Genomic DNA, 21,855 nt, shown 5'->3' with positions numbered 1-21,855 from the left:
CAAGCGGATCCTGTACAAAGCAGGATTCTTTGCCTGTCCCCCGCCTGCTTCAAGTAGAAGTGCTTTGAGGAAGTCCACAGGCTCCGGCGGGTTTAAATACACATAGTAACTGGGCCCTTCCATCATACAGATACTCCATGTCTCTCATCTATTTATTACATTTATATCCCACCTTTCTTCAATCATGGAGCTCCAGATGACATACATAGGACTCCCAGGCACTTTCCCACTCAGGAACAGACCAGACCCAGATCTCTTAAGCTTCAGCAAAGTTGCTGTATCCTTCAGACCATGCCCCGGATCCTCCTAACTCCTAACTTGAAGACAAAGGTAAAAGGCAGGGAATAGAGACACTGACCAGTGCTACTGCTTGCCTCTGATCTTTATTGCTTTCTCACAGCACACACTCAGGGCCTGTGCACTCACTGCAGCCTGACCTGCAGCAATGCCCTGTGCTTACATTGGCACAAACACTAGCACAGCAACATAGAGTCCACCGTCTACCAAATGGCTGCGAAGATAAGGAAATATTTATTTCAGCAGCTTTGCAAGTGTGAACACACCACAAAGATGTTAGGAATGCACTCTTAACCTGCCCTTATGTGTAACTCTGCTTTTTGCATAAAAAAGGGAAAGTATAGAATGTTGAACTCTATAGTTAATGGTAACAGATCAATAAAAATGTATTTAATAGAGAGCAGTAAATACAATATTTTAATTCTTCCATAGAGAACAACTTTCCCAGAAATGGAACTGGAAATCAGTATATTGCTCTAATTGAATACTTTCGTCTTTGAGTGTGGTAGGGCATTCCAACAATACGAACACCATTTTTCATTTAGTATTCCACCCCTCATAACTAGAAAATAAAAAAAACAGAAAGGGGTGATCAAGAAAGGAGGGTAGAGCGCCCTTATTTTTACTGACTGATTACATAAAAGTAAATTTAAGCAGGTACACATATCTTGCATGCCAAGCTGCACCTGCCAGAAATCTCTCCTTTGTCACCCAAAGAAGAGAAAGGCAGACAGTAAAACAATTAAAAGCAGGCCCCTTTGGGTTAAAGGTGAGCTGTGGGTCTGAAAGGGCTGCCAGCTTAACACGCACACAATTAAAGTTAACCACTTTCATAACCTGGAAGCAAAACCAAATAAATTCACACAAAGAACTACAGGATTTTAAGCACAGCTCCTTGGAGGAAATAGAGGCTGGCGTCATACAATTAAGGCTATAGAAACGTCACTAATTAAGCACCTTTACTGCACAGTTCACCAATAAACCACAAGTCAGAGCAATGGTCCATTTAAATCCCTTAATTACTATCCAAGGCAATAGACCACTTGCAATAAAGAGAGGCATACTAATTCAGCTTCTGCTATGATCTCCAGGTCTCACATCCTGTTCTAATGCCATTAGTTGACAAGGAACTAATTACCCTAATCAAGTGATCACAGTTTCACTGACATCTTACTTCCTTGAGTAGCTATAAACACCAGTGGGCTAAAGAGACTGCACCACTTAGCTTTCTATATCGTTGTTTACCAAGCAGTTTGAGCCTACTGTAGTAGGGCATTCCCAAAATACCAGGAGTATTTATGGTATTCCCAGTAACTGTGCAATTCACCATTTCTTGTGAGTTTAAAATTAAAGAAGTAGCTGTACCACTTTTTTTTTTGGGGGGGGGGTGTCAGCCAACGCCAATCACTACCTCTTGTATTTGTCAGTATTTTATGAAGGTCCACAGTTACATTTAATGTTTAAGTCTTTCTAATCAAAACCTCTCACATTTAGCTAACCTCTTAAAGAGGCGGGCCAGGGTTTTTAGTTTGTTCCCCTGCGTTAATAGCTGGACCCACCCACAAAGATATATCAATAAACTGTTTTTGAAACTAACCCATCACCACCACAGCCCCATAGGGCATGTGGAGCTGCTGTTTGAGAAAAGTTTAGCTTAGCCAGCTGGACTCATATACACCAAGTTCTGAGAGAACTGCACAGACTATCTATGCAGTTCCAGGTGTCCCCCACCCCTTTAAATTGTATACGGGCAGCAACCAATTTGAGCCAGGATTACGTCCCAGTCTCCCATGTGCATTGGCAGGGTCCACGTAAGGCGCCCTGCCCTGTTCCACCCCTGCCCTCCATTGTGATGTTTTTACAACATTTTCGGGGCACTCCCAGGTTCAGCGCAATGCGCGTGTGCATAAGGTAAAGGTAAAGGTACCCCTGCCCGTACGGGCCAGTCTTGCCAGACTCTGGGGTTGGTGCGCCCATCTCACTCAAGAGGCCAGGGGCCAGCGCTGTCCGGAGACACTTCCGGGTCACGTGGCCAGCGTGACATTGCTGCTCTGGCCAGAGCCAGAGCCAGAGCCGCACACGGAAACGCCGTTTACCTTCCCGCTAGTAAGCGGTCCCTATTTATCTACTTGCACCCAGGAGTGCTTTCGAACTGCTAGGTTGGCAGGCGCTGGGACCGAACGACGGGAGCGCACCCCGCCGCGGGGATTCGAACCGCCGACCTTTCGATCGGCAAGCCCTAGGCGCTGAGGCTTTTACCCACAGCGCCACCTGCGTCCCCCGCGCGTGTGCATAGTCGCACACATATCAGACATGCCTAAAATGGTCACTGCCTGTATTAGATATAATTAAATTTTATGGTTTTATACATGTATTGTGCCCTGCAATCAGTTATGACGACGAGCGGCTTAACGTATTTTAAATAAACAAAAATTCACCCTTGGGCTTAGAAAACTAGATTCGTGTTTATTAGGATTCTGAGTGGTAAGACTACACATTTCTATCCACTCGTCTAACAAGTGTACTACCGGCAATTTTTATAAAGCTTGTAGTGCTGCATTTGTATTCCTAATGTGAGTTGGCTATTCTATAGAAAGCATGGAAAGCCTTCATGCTGCTTTAGCAACTAGCCTGCTTATTTCACTTAAAAACAGTGAGCAAGGCACATTCCATTGCCATACCCATGTGAATAATGTTGTTCAACTGGTCTGGGATGGAGCCTTGCCCAATAATTCACAGGTGCTAAGTTTTTGGAGGGGTTAACGGCTAATGTGGGCAAAAGGTAATGGTCAGCAGCTTGGCTAAGTTGTCAAGGTGGAATAAAAATTCTTATAAAATTCCAAAATCCACATTAGGGAAATACCTTTTTTTAAAGCCAGTTGAGTTCCAGAGAACTCAGAAGCTTGCACACTATTTTTGTCACATTTTGGTTGGCCTAAGAGGTATTTCCCCATTATGGAATTTCTTATTGGCCAACAGCACTACCTTTACCAAAGGCCTGGTGGAACAGCTCTGTCTTGCAGGCCCTGCGGAAAGATGTCAAGTCCCGCAGGGCCCTAGTCTCTTGTGGCAGAGCGTTCCACCAGATTGGAGCCACAGTCGAAAAAGCCCTTAAAAGCCTAGGGTACATGGGAAACCCACAATAGTTAAGATCTAAATTAGTTTAAGATGGAAAGCTCGTTGCCTCCTGGTTTCCAAACATCTAGAGATCCCTACCACAGCCTTGTTTTCAAGGTTCTCTCAGCAAGTGCATAGTCAATGAAATAAAATGATCTGTTTCTATATCAAAGCAACCAAGGACCTCAGTTTTACCAAAAAAATGTCAAAATGAAAGAGAACTGGCCTATATCCTGTTGTCCTTAGTACATTTCTTGGGCTTCTGGACAGTGAGCTTCCAAATAATTCCAACACATACTGCTAATGAAGTAGAGTTAACATAGGACCAGTGTTTCAGGCACACAGGAAAGAATGCCAGAATTGCCCCTAAATTTGTAGATTTATGTCTGCAAATGCATTTTTCTTACCTGACTTTTGGCACCATCATTCGGTGCTGCACCATCAATGTGTGACAGATGGAAGCCATCAGAGTAAAAACTTCTTCACTAGCTGAATCTCTCCAAACCATGTTTAGCAGAGTGTTTGTCTGCTGCTTTGTATCCAGTTTTGAAAGACACTCTTCAGTTATATATTGGACTGATATTCTTCCATCTCCCTGCATAAGGAAAAAAATTTTTTAACATATCAAAGAATCTGTGCTTTTTAAATAATGATGTATATTAACCTCTTTTGGGTGGGAGGAGCTAACAAGTCTCAAAGCACTTATTGCAATTTTCAGCAAAAGCAGGATATCAGTTCTACTTTCTAAATAGATTTAGAAATGCAAAGATACACTTCTGAATCCCACAGTACATGGAAGAGGCTGGTACTATATTAGTCCTTCTGTTCAAGGCAAGCCACACCACCTAAAAGGCAGGTGGAGGGGAGAGAACTCAGTCACAGATCAGCACCAGCCATGCAGTATGCCTGAGCAGTTTAATCACAATGGGGGCGGATTTAGTCTCTTTTCTCTGAAGGGCTGTTCCACTGTTCTATCTGGGTTCCTTGTCTACTACCCTAGTACTGGATGAATAATAAAGAAGGCTGCCATGAAGAAAAGCTCTGCAATACTTGTATAATCAGTTTGAAGATTGCAACGTAGTACAGCAATGGCCTGCCGCTCCAGTATGTTGGATCTTTGCACACACCTGGATGAGTAAAGAAAGCATCACTCTATGGACAACCTGAAGCAGCGCTGGGAATATTTTTCAGCCCAAGGGCTACATTCCTTCACGCAGGAAGGCAGGCACACACGCAACATCCCATTCACATAATTCAATTCATCCACACACCCACACCCATTCACACACACTGCAAAATCTAGTGTGCTTCCAACAAAGAGGCTATGAGCCAGAGGACCCCTGACCTAAAAGAGTAAAATATTGAACTTTCCACACCGTATTGCGGCTCTTGTTCTACAAAGTTTCACCTAATGTTTTGGTTAACCACTGAAAGCTAATTTCCAAGTATTCAAATTCTTCAGAAATGTGGTTTCAAGTCTTGGTTAACTTATGCCAGATCTTCGCTTTTTAGTTATTTCCTTTTGTGTCCTTGGCTTTATTAACAAATTATATTCAAGCAAGATACCCAATAAAGATAGTGTTTAAAGACCAGAGTTATTTTTCATTTGTGCATTTTCAAGGTCAGTTTTCCAAAAGCATGTAAGAAACGTAACAATGACTTAATTCTCAAATCCGAACATCTATTTAAAAAAAACCCTAGATACTAACGACTAGTTCAAAGCCTGTTGTAAAAAAAGAGTGTCTACTAGCATGTGCCCAAGTGCAATGTGTGATGCCTAATACCAGCAACTTTAATATTTTTCACTACCTGAAATTGACAAATCAGGCTTCTATTTATAAATGCATACAAAGAGCAGTGAGGCTTTTATACACCACCTCACTGATCTCTCTGAACAGTCATTAAATTCTATGCCCCCATTAGAATTCCATTCTCTTCCACAATAAATCACAGTACATTATGCAGCCACCTGTGTAATGTGCTATGTGACTGCAATTGACATGCTTAGCCATGAAAAAGCCACTGTAAGCAGTCTGCAACAAAACACCTGGAAATGAGGTAGGTTGGGAGAGGCACTGCACACAATATTCGAAGTTAAACACACACAAAATGTTAAACATTTGTGCTTCCCCACACAGAAAATACAGGGGAAACTGCAAACCGTCCACATGTAAATAGATCCAAGCCAAATATAAGTTAACTACTGCCAACATATTTTGCTGCAAAAGCCAAAGAAGAATGGAGTATTACAGCAGAGGAAGCCTACTCCAAGCTTGAGTGTTACCACTGTGCAATTTCTTCTGACAACATTTAATACCTACAGGCATGGAAGTCGTCTTGCTAATTCCTTCATCTTCATCTTCAGAGTCACTGGTTGAATCTTGGCAGTCTGCACCTGATGCAGACACCGGTAACTGAGAAAGAAATGTCTGAAGTACTCGCAGGTACACAAGCAGCCCTTCTTCTGAAAGAGATCCTATATTGAGGAAAAGATTAAATACAGAATAAAGAACACAGAAATACTGAACAGGGATCACTTATGACTCTTTGTAAGAAACTGAGCACACCCGCTGCTGATACTGGGCGTATTTTAGGAATAAGTAAAATATATATGGTTCATAGGCCACATGGTGTGCAGATTTTTCAAATCTTGAGAGTCTGGGCTTTCTTAAGTTTTTAAGACCTCACTGTTGAGAACCTAAAGACAATGATTAAATTATGCATTGGGTTTCTGAGATCAGTAAAAAATCAAAACCACATATTTATTCTATTGCGAATATCACGATCACCGTGTGTTTTTAACAACAGTATGAAGTCAACCTGCTAAATTTTCACTGGGATGTTCAAGGTTGAAAGTAGGAATGTGACCAAAGACCAGTCAATTAACTCTCAGTTTAACATACCTCACAAAGGTCTTAAGGTGAACAATGCAGTGAATCACAATGTGCTCTCCCTTAAGGCCTTTGGAGGAAAGATAGGCTGTAGTAGAAGAGGCATAATAGTTGTTGTAATAATAATAATATTTGCAACTGTAAAGCACCTAGCCAGCTACTGCAGGGACTGCATATAACAAATGGATACTTTAACTGATTAAATATGCTTTACATACCTAAATAGGTTTCCCCAACAGTTAGAACAACGTAGAAAAGCCAAGGAGCTCTCTCACTTTTCCTCAAACGCCTGCTTTCTGTTAACAATAGTGCATTCAAAAAGAGTTCATAAGGAAAACAGGTCTTCACATCTGCAAGCGCTGGAATGATGAAATGAAATATCTGATCTGTAAAAGGTGCTGCCAGGAATTCTTCTGTAAAAGCAGCAAAATTCTGTTGCCTGCAGAAGGTAAAGAAAGGATTCTCTTTATGGGAAATGTGAACATACCTTTCCACCGCTACATTGACAATACAATAAAATATTCAAGTTTGGAAATATATTTTACCCACTGGGATTATTTTCTTTGTAATTGCCAAGGTGCATTTTATCAATTCTGTTTCTACCCTCTTGTTACTGTATTTATTTTTGCTAAACAAGTCTGCAGAACAGTAATAAGAGGCTGTTTCAAGACTAAAAAGAGATGATCTAGTCATTCCACAAAGCTTTACATATTTGTTCCATTAGTACCTATTAGTGCTTTGCCATGGTAAGGGGGGGGGGGGGAATTTAACTAATACATACCAATGCACAACTAAATGTGCTTACCTGGCATTTTCTGGACAGGAGCTATAATTAAAGTGCAATGGTTTCAGAACATTCTCTAACAATATTTTTGCAATAGGAACTCGAGACACATCAGAATACTCAATACTTGATGGAAGCTTGTTATTTATTAGCAGATAAAGAGACCTGTAGTATCCTGAAAGAAAAAGAATTCAAGCATTTGTACCCATTTTAAGGTATACATTTATTTTTAAACAATAAAATTATTTTACAACTGACTAAAATATATTTCAGAGGCAGAGGCATGTCAAACGTTGCAGAAACACAACTAAGAGTCTTGTAGGATGCCAAGTACCAGCTTTTATGGTCCAAAGACCACATTGTGAGATGTGCTTTAATACAGTAACTATAATTTTAGCAGCATAGCTGATAAACTAATAAAAAAACTGGCAACTGATCTCATCTAGTTAATCAAATTCAAAAATTAGTTTTATTTAAATCTAGGAAATAGTGCCAATTCAAAGCAGTGGCTCTTCAAAACACCAGCTAAATCTGCTGTTTCATAGTATTATGGAATTTGAGCCTAGTAGTCCATGGACTCTGCATTAAACACTTACATGCCATTCTTAAGGAAGAATGTTCTCAATACTGCTAACAATAAGGCAATATGAACATTAAAGCCATGACAAGTTAAAATAACAAGAGTAAAAAATAACATACATTTTTTTAAAAAAAACTGAATAAAGCATCAGGAAATATTTGAAAACATATACAACCATCTGCAAGGCATTAACACTTACAATATTTCAATAAGAAACAGCATTTTCGAAGACATAATAAAATTATGTTTCATTTCAGTATTACTGCAATATTCACAATTGTAAATGTAGCTCATTCACAAAGCTGGCAGCTGTTACATATTCAAAGTTCAATAAAATTTTGAAAAGCAATCATTACACGAACCTTTTTGAATCACGTAGTGCAAGATTTGTTCAATTATTGATGCTACATAGTTGGCATCTTGTAAAACAGGCAAATAGGTATTCTCAGATGAAAATACTTCAAGCATCCTCATAGGAAGTGCAACATTCAGACTGTCATCATTGCAGCTTTGCAGCAATCTATGACAAAAATAAAACTTGTCACTCAACTGGTATAGCTTTTCCCTTCTAGCGAAAAAGGAATACAATTCTAACTTGCAAACAATGAAGTAAGATTTCAGACCTCAGAGTTCAAAAGAAAACGTAATGTGCTCTTGTCCATAGAGCCAAGTGGGGCCAAAGACTTCAGGATGGCCATTTAACATATTTACTATAGATTTGTAGCCTTAAGTGAGCTAATTCAGTTAAGGAACATGGTTAAGTCCGCGGTGAGCAGATTAAGTTTATTCGTTTTTACCTGCAACATAAGCCCAACAGCCTTTTTATCTGGAACAGGCATGTAGGTTTCTCAGGGCCATCAAGCTGCTTCACAAACTGAGAATTCTGCTTAATCAAGTTCTGACATATCCATATCTGGAGATGGGGGGAAAAGACATCCACAGATACAAGTGTTAAAATGCTCTAAGAAGTAACACTGGTGCTTTTTGTGACTGTTCATGTACATAAAGCATGCACGAGCATCTAAGGCAGGAATGGTGACTTGATGTTTTCAGATTATATCTCTCTTCATACCCGACCTTGGCCATGCTGGATATGACTGATGGAAGCTAAAGTTCAACAATATCTGGAGGGCAATGGGTTCTAATCTCAAATGCTGAGAGGGCCTTCACCATGATGTGCCCCACCCCTGGCCTTAACTATGGAACACTCTCCCTAGAAACGTATGACCAACATAATGTCTGCTTGGTGCCAAGCTGAGACTTTTTTCCTCTCCCAGACCTTTATTTCTAATTCTTAATTAGCATCATGTAAGACTGTTAATCCCCACCTGCCCCCAAGCAGAATACCCCAAAACAGGAATTTTTTTAAAAAAATCAACACGACCAAAGCATCTAGGATTGGGGGGTAGTGTTGTGGTTGGTCATATGTCATGAAAGTATGCCAAGAAGAGGCAAGAAATGGTAGACAAAGGTTCCAATTTTGGGCAAGTTGTTCGCTATCTTTACATGGCACATTAGTTTGTCATAACGAGGTGGTCCCAAATCTGTCTGCACCAAGCTTGAATAACAGACCAGGTTATTTTCTCCTGCTTTATTCCTGAGAAAAACAAATCTGTGTTCAGAAAATAAGGGATAATTGAGGGGCAAACAAGATGTACAACATGATAGCTGAACATCTTTTTCTTTTTGGTAAAGGCAGCCACTAGGACACCCTATGTGGATAGGTTTCTTGAGGATGAAGAGGCTAACTCTCCCTAAACAAACACACACACACACACACACACACACACACACACACACACAAAATTATGCTCTGGCCCTAAATTAAATCCCCCTTCCCAAGCTACTGATAGCCATGGAGGGTAAAAAACAAAGGTACCACAATGATCTTTACCATCTATGGCTAATAGCTGCTTCAGTGGAGTAGGGGAGTGTGTGTAGAGGGACAATCCAGGAACTAGCACAAGCAAACGGATTAGCAACCATACACATCCAGTGCCCTGCAACTGCTTTTAAGAGAAGGAAAGTGATGTGGCCTCACCACTCTGACCCCCACCCCCAAAGATTCCACACTTCAGCTTTATTACATTTAAACACCAACATGTATCAAGGGAAGAAACTAATTTCTGGGTGTTGCATATACGTTTTATTTTGTTGTTACCTCATGAGAATTGCAGAAAGGTTTTAATATGAAAGAGCCACTCTTGAGAGAAACTTATGAGTCTCAGGTACATTCCTAAGTCTTGTCCGTCTGTCCATCCCTCCCATGCATACTCAGCCAAATGAGCCTGTGCCATCTTCCATTAACTATAAGCTGCTACATAATTTTATGAAATAAATAAAGCCCTTAAGGTTAGATAGCACTGACTTTATGAAAGCATCTGCATGTTTATTAGGATGTAATGTTCTCCAAAACTTTGGATGGATCCACACACTTCAGCATGAAAACTGAAAGCATGTTTTCCCACAGATAAGGAAGTGGGGATTTTTTTGGGGTGGCACCATTCTCTTGTAGCAGATGGTATACTGGCCTTAGTGAAACCCTGGCCTTGTGGGAGGGAAGGAGTCCTTTCTTTGGGTTGCTATCAGAAGAGGAGGAAGAATGGGAAAGCTACCCCCTCTCTGCAAGGACAATTAACTTTCTGCATGTCCAGATTCAACCTCACTGTCTTTTGAACAGATCATTTAGTACTGACAACCAAGAAATTAAAAATAATTACTAAAAACACACAAGAAACTGGAATCACTCTCATTGAGTACTTACCAAACGTTTAGAATCCTCATTATGCCTATAGAAAAACAGAAGTTGGCGAACTAAAAGAGTCAGATTTGCTCCATTGGCGGTGGAGAAACTTCCTCCGGATTGTGCTAGATTAGCACAGTAATCAAATTCACTCCTCTGAATGGAATACTTAAATTGAAGAATAAAATTTAAGTTAATGTACTGTACTGTCAACATTATGAAACACAGGCAAGATTTCAATATACACATTTGAAGCTGCAGCTTTCCCCAATGAACAATTTTATGCATATAATTTCTTCAGCATTGATTTTTGTTTATAACCCGAGGTACATTGTTGGAACAATCACTTGCTCAAGGCCAAGTGTGGAGGTTAAATTGGCTTGTACATAAAGGTGCAAAAATGCAAAGTTATGTCATAGCATTTTCAGAAATTTTAAAAGCATAATCAGTCAGTATAGTACAAGTATTGTCATCTGTACACATCAACTCCCTCAAATCCTATGGAAACAGAACTGCCCATGTACAAAGAGCAGAATTAGAACTCATTTTGAAAGCTAGAATGAACCAAGAATAAAATTAATGTGAAGTAATTACTTTTGTGTGAATTCATCTTCTACTGCATTATTCATCTAATTGAGACTAACAATAAACAAGTTTCCCAACAGACATTACGACTATATATATGAATAAATGTTCCAGATTAGAACTACTGTACATATTTCCATAATTTTATTGCACTTTTACACAGGCAAGGATTGAAAGGGCTATGTGTAGAGTTTGCTCCTGCCCACTGGCCTGTTTCCAAAAGTCAGGCTACAGAGCTTCCTATGTAGCACAAGGAGCTGCAGTCAAATGAAGGTATTTGGCAAACCTCTGGACATAAACAGATGTTCCTGGGAGAAAGCACAGGGTTCTTTAAAGCCATACAATAGATATTTTATATTTATGGTTATAGTTCATTTTTACTGTGCTCTTATTCATTGCAAGTCCTTCTCAATGGAGTTCCAAACTAAATTTAAGACTATGGTTTCCCCATAGGCTGAAACCAATAATCCCATTCCAGAGAATCACTGAACAGGAGTTTTATACTACAGAGAGAGAATGACTAACATACAGTACAAGCTTGTCCACATGGCTATTACATTGTGGGTTTGAGGAAGTAGTAAGTATCAGAGGGTTTCCTACAGCAGATCAGCATACATTGTTTCTGCACATGCTGATAGAAGTGACTAGAAGGCAGGCTGAAATAGTGACAGTGTCAACTCCTGTTAGCTATATCTTTCTGTGGTCACTGTGCAAACTCAGAAGCATGTAAGAAAAGTCAATCATAAAAAAAAAAATGCCTACTTGGTGTTTTCTGTCCCTGTACCCACGAACAAAGGACTGGATGATTATTGCATTTTTCAGCCTTCTCCTTTCTTCCTAAGGAGACAAGACAATGGTCAATATAAAATTTGCTGCATTGTAGTTAATAGAACAAAGCACTGACAAGAAAAACACATGTGCAGTCACTGAATAACCTCACACAAAAAACTCTCTCTTCAATAGTATCAGAGGAACACGAGCAGTGGAGTTTGTGGTAAAGAAGGTCTGGGTTCTCCACCTAACGGGCTTACGCTGCCCGACACCAAGCCATAGCCAAACAAGACAGACTGAAAGGAACACAAATATCTTGCTAACCATTAGGAGAATTGTGCTTTTCCATTGATATGCTTTTCTGCTGTGATGCAAGCTCTCTTTATTATATGCATATCCAACAAATTTACCATATAATGTATTTCCTGTCGAATCTGTCAAATTTAAAACAAAGTTTCTTCTAATGTTTTTTTAAAAAACTAAGTTCCTAGCCTTTATGCTGAAGACTCGAGCCAAATGGCATTTGGGCAGGTCGTCCATTGTTTAGAGACCAGAGCATCACCACCCTACAAAGCTCCTTGCTTTTCCCACCAGCTAATAAAAAACTAAATCTCGCATCTCATATCCAACAGTATAACTGTGCCCCAGCATTCCTAATGTACCCCATGGCTGTCAAAACAGAAAATGTTGACCCGAAGCGACTAAAACATCTGTTTAATAGATATTGGTGGAATGAGAATACGGCATTACAAGTTAAATATGGGGGGGGGGGGAGATAGATTACTTGAGGTGGAATTCAGATTTTTATACACTACTGTGCCAGCACCGATAAATGAAGGAATGATAGAACAGAAATAAGAAACTGAATGAATAAAGATTTGGGAAGAAGTGAGCCAGGGATATTCAAATGACAGACCCTGGAAATGGGAAGCCTGCTGATCAACTTGTACTGAGGTTTTTTAACAGAAACAAAACAGGAAAATTCATCAGCAATCTCAACAGCAGCAGCAACTGATCTTCCACAACACACAGCTGAATTACAACACAAGACAGTTATATTCTCCTCATTAGGCATAGGTTTCATCCAAGAATGCATAATTGTCAATTAGTGACCCATAGTTGCAAATGTTTGAAGCCTGAGGTCACTGTAGCAATTTCACTACTCATTTTTTAAAGCCGTGTCTGATTTTATTCTCAATAGACTGAGTCATGTTTTCTTCCCGATATATGCTACATCTTCAAAAGTACATTAGCGTAACAAAATATATTCTTGTAAATTCAGAGTGACTTGTTTCTTGTGCACATTTTCTGCACCAGAGCCTTACAAATAATGAAACGGGCAAATTATCTGCTCATTGGAGCTGACAAAAGGATTTCCATGGTTGTAGTTAATCAACTATAATGATGGTTGGGATGTACAGTCTCAAACATAGGCAGTGTTTCACATGACTGCCTGAAGTCCAGTTCACACAACACACAGAAACACGGCTTAGTAATATGCAGCCAAGAAGGAAGAAGCTGCAGTGAGCCTCAGGCTGAGGCTCCGCCTTTTTCCTCCCCATCCTGCATGACTCCATCAATTTTCAGCTCCACTCTCCTTTAAAGGCAGGGTTGGTGCATCATACAGATAAAGAAAAGTGGTTTGTTAACAAACTCTACAGAGACTGTCAGGAACCACTGCTTGAAGTTTGCTTGTTTTTAAACTGAGAAGAACTGGTTGTAAATGATCCCTGGTTCAGGTGACATTTGCCTAGCTGTAGGGGAAGCAGGAAAAGAAATTGTTGGAGTCCAAGGGGGGGATGAAAGCTAGAGGCAGCTCCTTCCTGCCTATGCATATGTCGGTAAACCATGGTTAATCAGGAAACATTATCATACGAATCCCTAAGGAGAATGGCATAGTAAACACTGCTCTAGTCTGCTAAACAAGTGTGTGACTCAGCCCTACAACTAGTTTTTCTGCTAGTGAGTCAGGATCATGTTAGCAATTCTAAGGTACCATGCTTGCATACATTATCCCAGCAAAATTTAAATGTGGTGCAAAACAATGTAAGGGCAGGGCCCTACTATTTAGCATTCAAAAATTCTGCAACTACAAAATGAGGAAAACAAGGAGGTTTAAAAAAGCCAATACCCAAGCTATTTTATTTATTTAGGATTTTTATATACCATCCTTTGCCAGTAGGCCCCATGGAGGGTTACACTTATAAAAAAAGACAAAACAATAAAACAAAATACTAATTTAATCCAAATCAGTTCCTAACTCCAACACAAAGAAGGGACGAAAGACAGCATCAAACTGCTCATCAATGCTTTAAAAAAAGAGGTAGCTATAAAGCAAATCAGCTAACCAGTCTTCACCCAACCCGTCCTTCAAAATCCTGTCAAGAGAGGGGTGTCTTGTTCCGCACTGCCTAAGAGTAAAAGAACAAGGCAGACAAATCTCACTGTGGAAGGAATTCCACCGTTCTGGAGCCACCACCAAACAGCACCCCCTACACACAATCCTATGTACCTAGCACTGCACTAGGAGGGCACTGTCCATGGATCTCACTGAACGGCAGCAAGTATTCTCTCAGATACTCGGGGTCCAGCTGTTCAGTGTTTTAAATACAAACATACAGCATTTTCATCATACAATATTTCAACTGGAAGCTATTTTAAAAGGCTTTACTTGTATCATACCTCTCGTTTCCTCCTCTCTTCCTGTGTGCGATGCAAAAGAGATGCTTTTTCCTCCTGGAAAAGACGAGAAATTATATTCTGTTTCTACCTAAACAAATGCATTTAAAGTTTTGCGTAAAGATAAACATCATCTTTCCAAAATATTTTGCAGAAAAGTAACATGCATCTTCCTCCTTTATGTGCTTAGATACAACACATTCAATGACACACAACAAATCAGCCTAAAGTCATTCTACCTAACGGCCTCCATCACAAATGTGAGCATGATTATTTCTTTATTTTGTTTAAATTAGACTAGAGTAATTAACACAATTTAAAACTGCAGTGGATTCAACTGGCACAACCAGTTAAGAGTAATGAACGAATGAACGAACATCCATTACAATTTCTGATTTTCCCAACAAAGTCTCAAAAAAAAAAAAGGTTTCAGCCACACACTGTTCATTCAATTAAACTGCATAAATAAAAATATAAATATCTAAATAAATACTGATCTTCTCCAAACAATACCCACCCACAGCCCAATGTCAGAGAAGGTGCTAAAAGAAAAGTGCATATGAAAGTATTTCATGCATTTGAGCACCATGATAGAATGTATTTAGGGAACTATAATGTAATTAAGGAATTAAGTCAAAGCAATTTAAAAAGGAAAGTTACAGTAGAAAGACTGTTTAACAATATTGCCTTATTTGGTTTTATAATTTGATAAAGTGATATCAGAAAAGAAGTGGTGAAGCCTACACACTTAAGATATTTCTCTATTGCTCACACAAAGCAGAACTAAACATTTGCCATAGCAAATAAGCCTAATTATCAGTATTTTTAAAGTGAAAATAACAGGCCTAACAATAACCAATGAAAAAGGCTAATAAACAACACAGATTTACGTCCTCATTACTAATGCTGAGTCAACCCAACAGATTTCAATCATCAGATGAAGATCCAAACTCAAGATCTCCCTATACAGTGGTACCTTGGTTCTCGAATTTTATCCATTCTGGGAGTCCGTTCGACTCCCGAAACCATTCGTAAACCAAGGTGTGGCTTCTAATTGGCTGCAGGAGCTTCCTGCACTCAAGCGGAAGCTGCATCGGACATTCGGCTACTGAAAAACGTTCACAAACCGGAACACCTACTTCCGGGTTTGTGGCATTCAGGAGTCGGTTTGTTTGACAACTAAGCCGTTCAGGAGCCAAGGTGCCACTGTATAGCCGAGTTATCAGACATGCAACTTACCAATGTGTGTTATTTATTAAATTTATATGCCACCTTTCTGCTTAGTAACCTGAGGTGGTTTACAATTTTAAAAATATTTTAGAACAAATACATTAAATAAAACATAAAGTGACTTTCTCAGGCCAAACTGGAGCTGAGAATAAAAGCCCTTGCTTCTCCCTTCACGCCATTCACACAGAGCTCTAGAGAAGAAGTCAATGCGAAGGTGTTTCAAATGGACAAAACCATTAAAGCAACGGAAGCTGCCTCTAAGTAGTATGTAAGCATTAGACCCAGCACTAAAGCATCCATCACATTCCTAAATCCTTGGGGAAAACCCTTATCTCAAATGCATTTCTTTGAAGGTATATTCTGCTGATTTCAACAGAATTATCTGTCAAGCACATATTACAGGATGACTGTGTGGATAACCTGCTGAATCAGAACCAAGGTTCATCTAGCCCAGTACCCTATTTACACCACATCAGATGCTTCCAGGAAGACCACAAGCAGGGCATGAAGGCAACAGCCCTCTCATACAGTCTCCTTCCAGCAACTGTTATTCAGCAGCATACCATTTCTGAACATGGAACTTCCATTTAGCTGCCATCGCTAATAGTCATTGATAGACCTTTTCTCCATGAATTTGTCCAATTCCATTTTAAAGCCACGGCCATCACTGCATCCTCTGACAGCAAGTTCCATAAATTATGTGTTGTGGGAAGAAGTGCTTCCTTTTTTCTGTCCTGAATCTACTGCGGATCAATTTCAATGGGTGACCCCGTGTTCCAGTGTTATAAGTGCAGGGGGGGAGCGGGGGGGGGGGAAGGTCTATCCATTTTCTGCATCATTTTATAAAGCTCTACCATGGCCCACTTTAGCTGTCCCCACCACCATTACCTGGATCGAGGGGGTCACAGCAGAGGTGAGGGAATGGGCCTCATGTTTACATGGCAATTCTTACAGAAAGCTTCCACTGAATAAACCAATATATGGGAGGCAGTCTGTGGGGATGGGAGTGGGATCAAATTTACAGGGGATGGGGAAAACTGAAAGAGACAAGATAATAAAGGAAGGGAAAGTGTGCTACAAGTTCACCAATGATCCTCTCAAGTGATTTAGGTAATAATCCAAGAGGAAGACACCAAGGGAGGAAGGCAAAGAAATCAGGGCCTGCTCCAGTAAGACTGTTTCCCCACCCTGGCCAACCTTACATTCTGTTTCATTTGTTTTAGTAAACAGCATCGGGCACCTTGGCAGAAAAGCGGTATATAAGTGTAATAATAACGCTGTATCCCTATAAATTTTCAGCTTAAATGCAAACAAAGGCAAGTGTTTCAGCCTCCGCAAGAGCTCCGTTTTCCCCAGTACTCCATGCGAAATCCAAAGTCACATTCTTTCTCCTGGCAGATCTAATCTTAAGGACAATAAACTGACTGGTTTCTTCTACTGTCAGCACACTTTGGTCCAGTGTAACACTAAAGAGTGCTTATTCCTGCTTCCTGTCTACCAAAACCTTCCTGCAACAGTGCTTCACCAGAAGGAGAAGAGGTGTCTTCACAGGATAAATTAAGGCAGAAATATTTCAGCACCACAGCAGAACAGGGTTTTTATTTTTTCCTGCAATTATTTTACATATTACCAAACTATTGGTTAGGGACGCGGGTGGTGCTGTGGGTAAAACCTCAGCGCCTAGGGCTTGCCGACTCCATGGCTGGCGGTTCGAATCCCTGCGGCGAGGTGAGCTCCCATCTTTCGGTCCCAGCTCCTGCCCACCTAGCAGTTCGAAAGCACCCCTAAGTGCAAGTAGATAAATAGGTACCACTTTCTAGCGGGAAGGTAAACGGCGTTTCCGTGTGCTGCGCTGGTGCCAGCTCGCCAGAGCAGCTTCGTCACGCTGGCCACGTGACCCGGAAGTGTCTCCGGACAGCACTGGCCCCCGGCCTCTTAAGTGAGATGGGCGCACAACCCTAGAGTCGGACACGACTGGCCCGTACGGGCAGGGGTACCTTTACTTTTTTAAACTATTGGGTCAGTGTAGAAATCAGGGCTGCAGATCAGCTATCCCTGATCTAAGTCCTAATAAATCACGCTCAATATTATTGCACAAACAGCCTAATAATTTTAAACAGAGATTTAAAAATCATAGCGAGAATATATTATTCCTGCCCAACTTTTAAGCAAAGCAACACAATCTTTAAGTGGTACTATTAGTGTTCATAATTTGATGACAAAAGATGTAAAGCACCTAAGATACATTCCTGAAGAATAGGACATACCCTGCCAATTGCCGTCTTTGCATATCAAGACTTATTCTTTCTTCAGTGCAGAAAACAGTATTGCACATGTGATTTAATGAACGCAAATGGCTTCTAGCCATCAGAAATGTGTCAGTAGATAGTTCCTCAGTAATTCAGATGAATAGCTACACATACCTAATATACTTCTGATGTGCATCTGATTCATGAAAATATGGCCTAGGTAACACTGAGCAGAAAAGGGTGTGCTGTGATATTTCTTTATGGCACAATATATCATTTAAAGGCCCCATCTCATACAATTCATGAGAAGTATTTTAAATTTCAGAATTAAAAATAAAAATCAAGAATCCAAATAAAGCATATTTTCATTAATAACTGGCACAGTACTTTCAGTATGCAAACTGCTTCACAAGCTTCATGAGATCTTGTATTTGTTACCTGAACAGCTTCAAACCAGACCAGCTGTTGCTTTTAGGTCTGCCTCAATTCTGAATGATGGGTACATTTAAACACACAGGCCGTTATAGTTAACTAAAGCAAATGCTAAATGACTGCATTTGTGGGTAAACCTGTTCCTTTGCATAGCAATCCTATGAGATAAGCATTATTACTCCCATTGCAGGCAGGAAACTTATGTTAAGAACCAATGACTTGCATAAATAGCCTCTAAACCACTAAAAGACACAAGACAGTTTTGAAACCAAGCCAGGTTTCAGTTTGTGCCATCTCAATACCTAAAAAGCACACACACCCCTATTTAATCCTTTCATTTAGATTACAGATACTTATTTTAAATAAAAAACGGAAAGCTATACATAGATGCCATATTGTGCATGGACATTTTTAGTGGGCCCCTATGTGCTTTATCAGCACTAGGAGAGGCCTACAAATGAAGTAAGAGAGTGCTGATAAGAAAATGAAAAAAGAAAAGAAAAACCTAGGCCAAAGTAAAGGAATGCATTCCTTGCTGTCCTATCTACTTGAGAAACCTGGAGTTGGTTTTTCCTCAAATCGTGTATTAAAAAGGCAGTGCCGAGAATCAGTGTGTTTCGCAGACTCCTGTACAGTTCAGGAGTTGCAATGTGGGAATTTAACAGCGCAACCCTACCATGCCTACTCAATTCAATCACACCCAGGTAAACAGTGTTAGGATTACAGACTAAATTATTATACTCTCCCCCCTAACAACACAAGAGTGAGGCCTATCCGCTGCCCCCTAGCTCTCCCCTCCCACAATTACGTTTCACCCAACTGGATGCCAAGCTGATGCCAAGGGATCCGAGGAGACACTTGCAAGAGCTGATGCACCACAGGAGTTTCACAAATGGGACGGTGCCCCCTTCCAATCACGCCTCTGCCTTTTTGCTGGCTATTTCGCAACCAAAGCATCTCAAGTTTCTCTTTTCAAAACCCTCGGCCTTGAAGCAAACCCTCTCCGGGAAAGACCAAAGCCGGGGCGACACAAATGACTCTCCAGGCGCCTTTTCCTCCTAACAAAAACAAACCCAGGACACACTGGTGCTGAGCTGCACCCGCAGAGGCCTCCTAGTCTTGGGGTGGAGGAATAATAAAAATCACTATTATTATTAAGAAAGGTGAGAAAACACTAGACACCGCGGGAAAAAGGGGGTTGCTCAGATTTAACCTTAGTCACGCCGGCTTCGCGGGGCCCCACCGGAATCTGCAGGCAGGCTGGGAAACGGGGCTGGCGGAGACAAAAATCGCGTAGAGACCCCGAGACCTGAGAAGGGCGGCGCAGGCACTGGGCGGGGGTCGCTTACCTTCTTACTGGCTCCTCCAAGAGACACCTTGGGCCTGGTTTTGAACTCCCCTTCGAAGCTGAACATGGTTACAGCTTATCCTCCCATCCAGAGGGGGAGAGAGAGAGCAGCCTCCGCCTCCTCAGCAGCAGCAGCAGCACCTTGGCGGGGCAGAAAGAGCCAGCGGGGGGTGGGGACCGGGGAAGGGGCGCCCGACCCCGAGAGGAAGCCCCCAGCCTCACGCCCACCCGCCCACTCCCGGCGCAGGGCTCCTAATGCCAAGGGCTGAGGCGCCCCCTCCTCCCTCAGCCCCTTCCGCACCCCGGCCGGCCAGGAAGGGAGATTCCCCCGCCCCACTTCCAAATTATCCTGTGTGGGTGTCTCTCCGTGTGCCTCCGGCTCCCCGCCCCCGGCACCGGCTTAGTGAGTAGCAAGGGGTCTCGCTTGGGGCTGCCTCATTTGCAGCGGAGGTGGAGGAGGGGGGTATTGGTGGGGGGGGCGGTGGAAATCAGCCGGTTCCTGAAAGAAGATGGCCGCCGCCGACTGCAGCTTTCCCTCAGCGCGCTCCCGCCTCTCGGGCGCGCGGGCGCGCTCGCGCCTCCTATAGGAAAAGGGAGGCGGGAGAGCGAGACGGAGCACCCGGCGCTTTTTTGAGGGAGGATGATGACAGGCGGGGGGGAAAAGCAGAGGAAGCTCAAGGCGGGGTTTTTAGAGCAGGTTCTCGTGGTGTGGGTGCAAACACAAACACATACGCAACGTGGTGCCCTCAGCTCTGATGGGGCTTCTCGCCTCTTCTGAGAAAGGAGTTTCCTTTGCCCCCGGGCTTCCTAAGGCAGTTTCCCTCCCAAAGAAAAGGGTCCTCTCTCCTTGGGGTTTCTGTCCTGTGTAGCCACTGTTTTTATGTTGCATGCAAATAAAGGTTTCATTGGGATGTGTTCGCAGGCTGCACTTTTTCTTGGATTCCGCCCCCCCCCCCCCATCTACACCATATGCGTAGAACTGCCCTGAGACCAGCAGGCATACGGTGGTATACAATTTTAAAAAAAATATTAAATATAAAATAAACTTGTTTAAGGGCGCTGGTAATTGTAGCTCTGTGAAAAGTATTCTACAGTTCTCAGGATTCTTTGGAGGAAAGCCATTTGCTTTAAATGTACTTTTTTATGTCATAAAATTGATACACCACTTGAGTGTAGGAAAAAACCTACATCTGTACATCAGGTGGGGAACCTGTGGTCTTCCAAATGTTGATGGGCTACAACTCCCTTCAATTTCCTTCAGCAGCGCCTTTTCTCTAGAAAAATAGGTGCCAGTACTCACCATGAAGTTGTTACAGCAATGCCACACTTTGTTACGACAAGAAATAAGAGGTGTGGATACTGTGTACCCTTGAGTACCCCCTGAAAAGAAAACCACTGCCCTTCAGCCCCATCACGAACAGCAGTCAGGAATGAAGTCCAACATCATCTGGGAAGGTTACAGGTTGCTCTACTTCCATGTGTCCCAGGCTTCTTTGACCTAGTATCCTCCAGATTTTTTGGACTACAATTCCCAATAGGCCCAGCCAGTAGGGTCAACGAATAGGGATGATGGGAGCTGTAGGCCACCAACACCTGGAGAATCATACGTTCCCAGTTCTTGCTTTAGACTAAAGGCAGGTTCACAACATAATTCACACATGGAGATATCACATGGTGCTTGAGCCTTCCACAATCTGGTTCCCTCCAGATGTTTTGAAGTACAACAGAAATGGGAGACTTGTGACCCTTCCAATGTTGTTGGACCAGCTCCCATCAGCCCCAGCCAGAACAACTAATGGTCAGGGATGATAGGAGTAGTAGTCAATCAATCTCTAAAGGGCCACAGATTCCCCACTTCCATTGGTTCCAGAAAGCATAGTCAAAGATTTGGGGGGGGGGCGACGACTTGTAGCCCCTGTCATTTTGAAGGCTACATCAGCTGTAGTCTAACCTACCTGACAGGGTGGAATTAAAGGGTGTTGGGGCAGGGAAAGAGCAAATAACCATGTATGTTGTCTGGAATTTCTTGGAGAAAAAGTGGCTATAATAAAAATAAATTATGTATGCATTATGCTTTTATCTTACCCCTTCTCCACTTTTTGTTAATCCTCACAACAACTCTGTGGGGTAGTCTAGGCCAAGTGATAAT

The 21,855-nt window shown here is 41.7% G+C and overlaps 1 protein-coding gene and 1 long non-coding RNA gene across 6 annotated transcripts in view; one reads left to right on the top strand and one right to left on the bottom strand.

Annotated features, from left to right (window-relative positions):
* LOC310828096 overlaps positions 1-4,701 on the top strand; it is a 51,452-nt gene extending 46,751 nt beyond the window's left edge. The window contains exon 5 of the long non-coding RNA XR_014556651.1: positions 4,415-4,701. This is a non-coding gene — a long non-coding RNA (uncharacterized lncRNA). The remainder of the gene's footprint in view (positions 1-4,414) is intronic.
* Positions 1-20,296, bottom strand: part of UBE3C (ubiquitin protein ligase E3C) — a 59,593-nt gene extending 39,297 nt beyond the window's left edge. For 2 of the 5 annotated variants that reach the window (XR_014556567.1, XR_014556568.1), the window contains exons 1-10: positions 19,708-20,286; positions 14,451-14,504; positions 11,760-11,834; positions 10,434-10,580; positions 8,467-8,582; positions 8,032-8,189; positions 7,111-7,264; positions 6,524-6,744; positions 5,736-5,890; positions 3,822-4,009 (exon numbers count right to left, since the gene is read on the bottom strand). Coding sequence is in view for 2 of the 5 variants with exons in the window: in XM_083704682.1 (XP_083560808.1) it covers positions 3,822-4,009; positions 5,736-5,890; positions 6,524-6,744; positions 7,111-7,264; positions 8,032-8,189; positions 8,467-8,582; positions 10,434-10,580; positions 11,760-11,834; positions 14,451-14,504; positions 19,708-19,773 (1,334 nt within the window). In the remaining 3 variants the exon portion in view is untranslated. Of the gene's footprint in view, positions 1-3,821; positions 4,010-5,735; positions 5,891-6,523; positions 6,745-7,110; positions 7,265-8,031; positions 8,190-8,466; positions 8,583-10,433; positions 10,581-11,759; positions 11,835-14,450; positions 14,505-19,707 lie in introns of all 5 variants that reach the window. The other 3 variants (XR_014556569.1, XM_083704682.1, XM_083704683.1) reach the window with 3 other exon arrangements.
* Positions 20,297-21,855: the final 1,559 nt, after the last annotated feature.

Source organism: Podarcis gaigeae (assembly GCF_964106915.1).
Source record: "Podarcis gaigeae genome assembly, chromosome: 12".
In the NCBI taxonomy this organism is placed as follows: Eukaryota; Metazoa; Chordata; class Lepidosauria; order Squamata; family Lacertidae; genus Podarcis; species Podarcis gaigeae.
The sequence above is the reverse complement of the archived record's forward strand: the minus strand, read 5'-3'. Positions and strand labels throughout refer to the sequence as shown.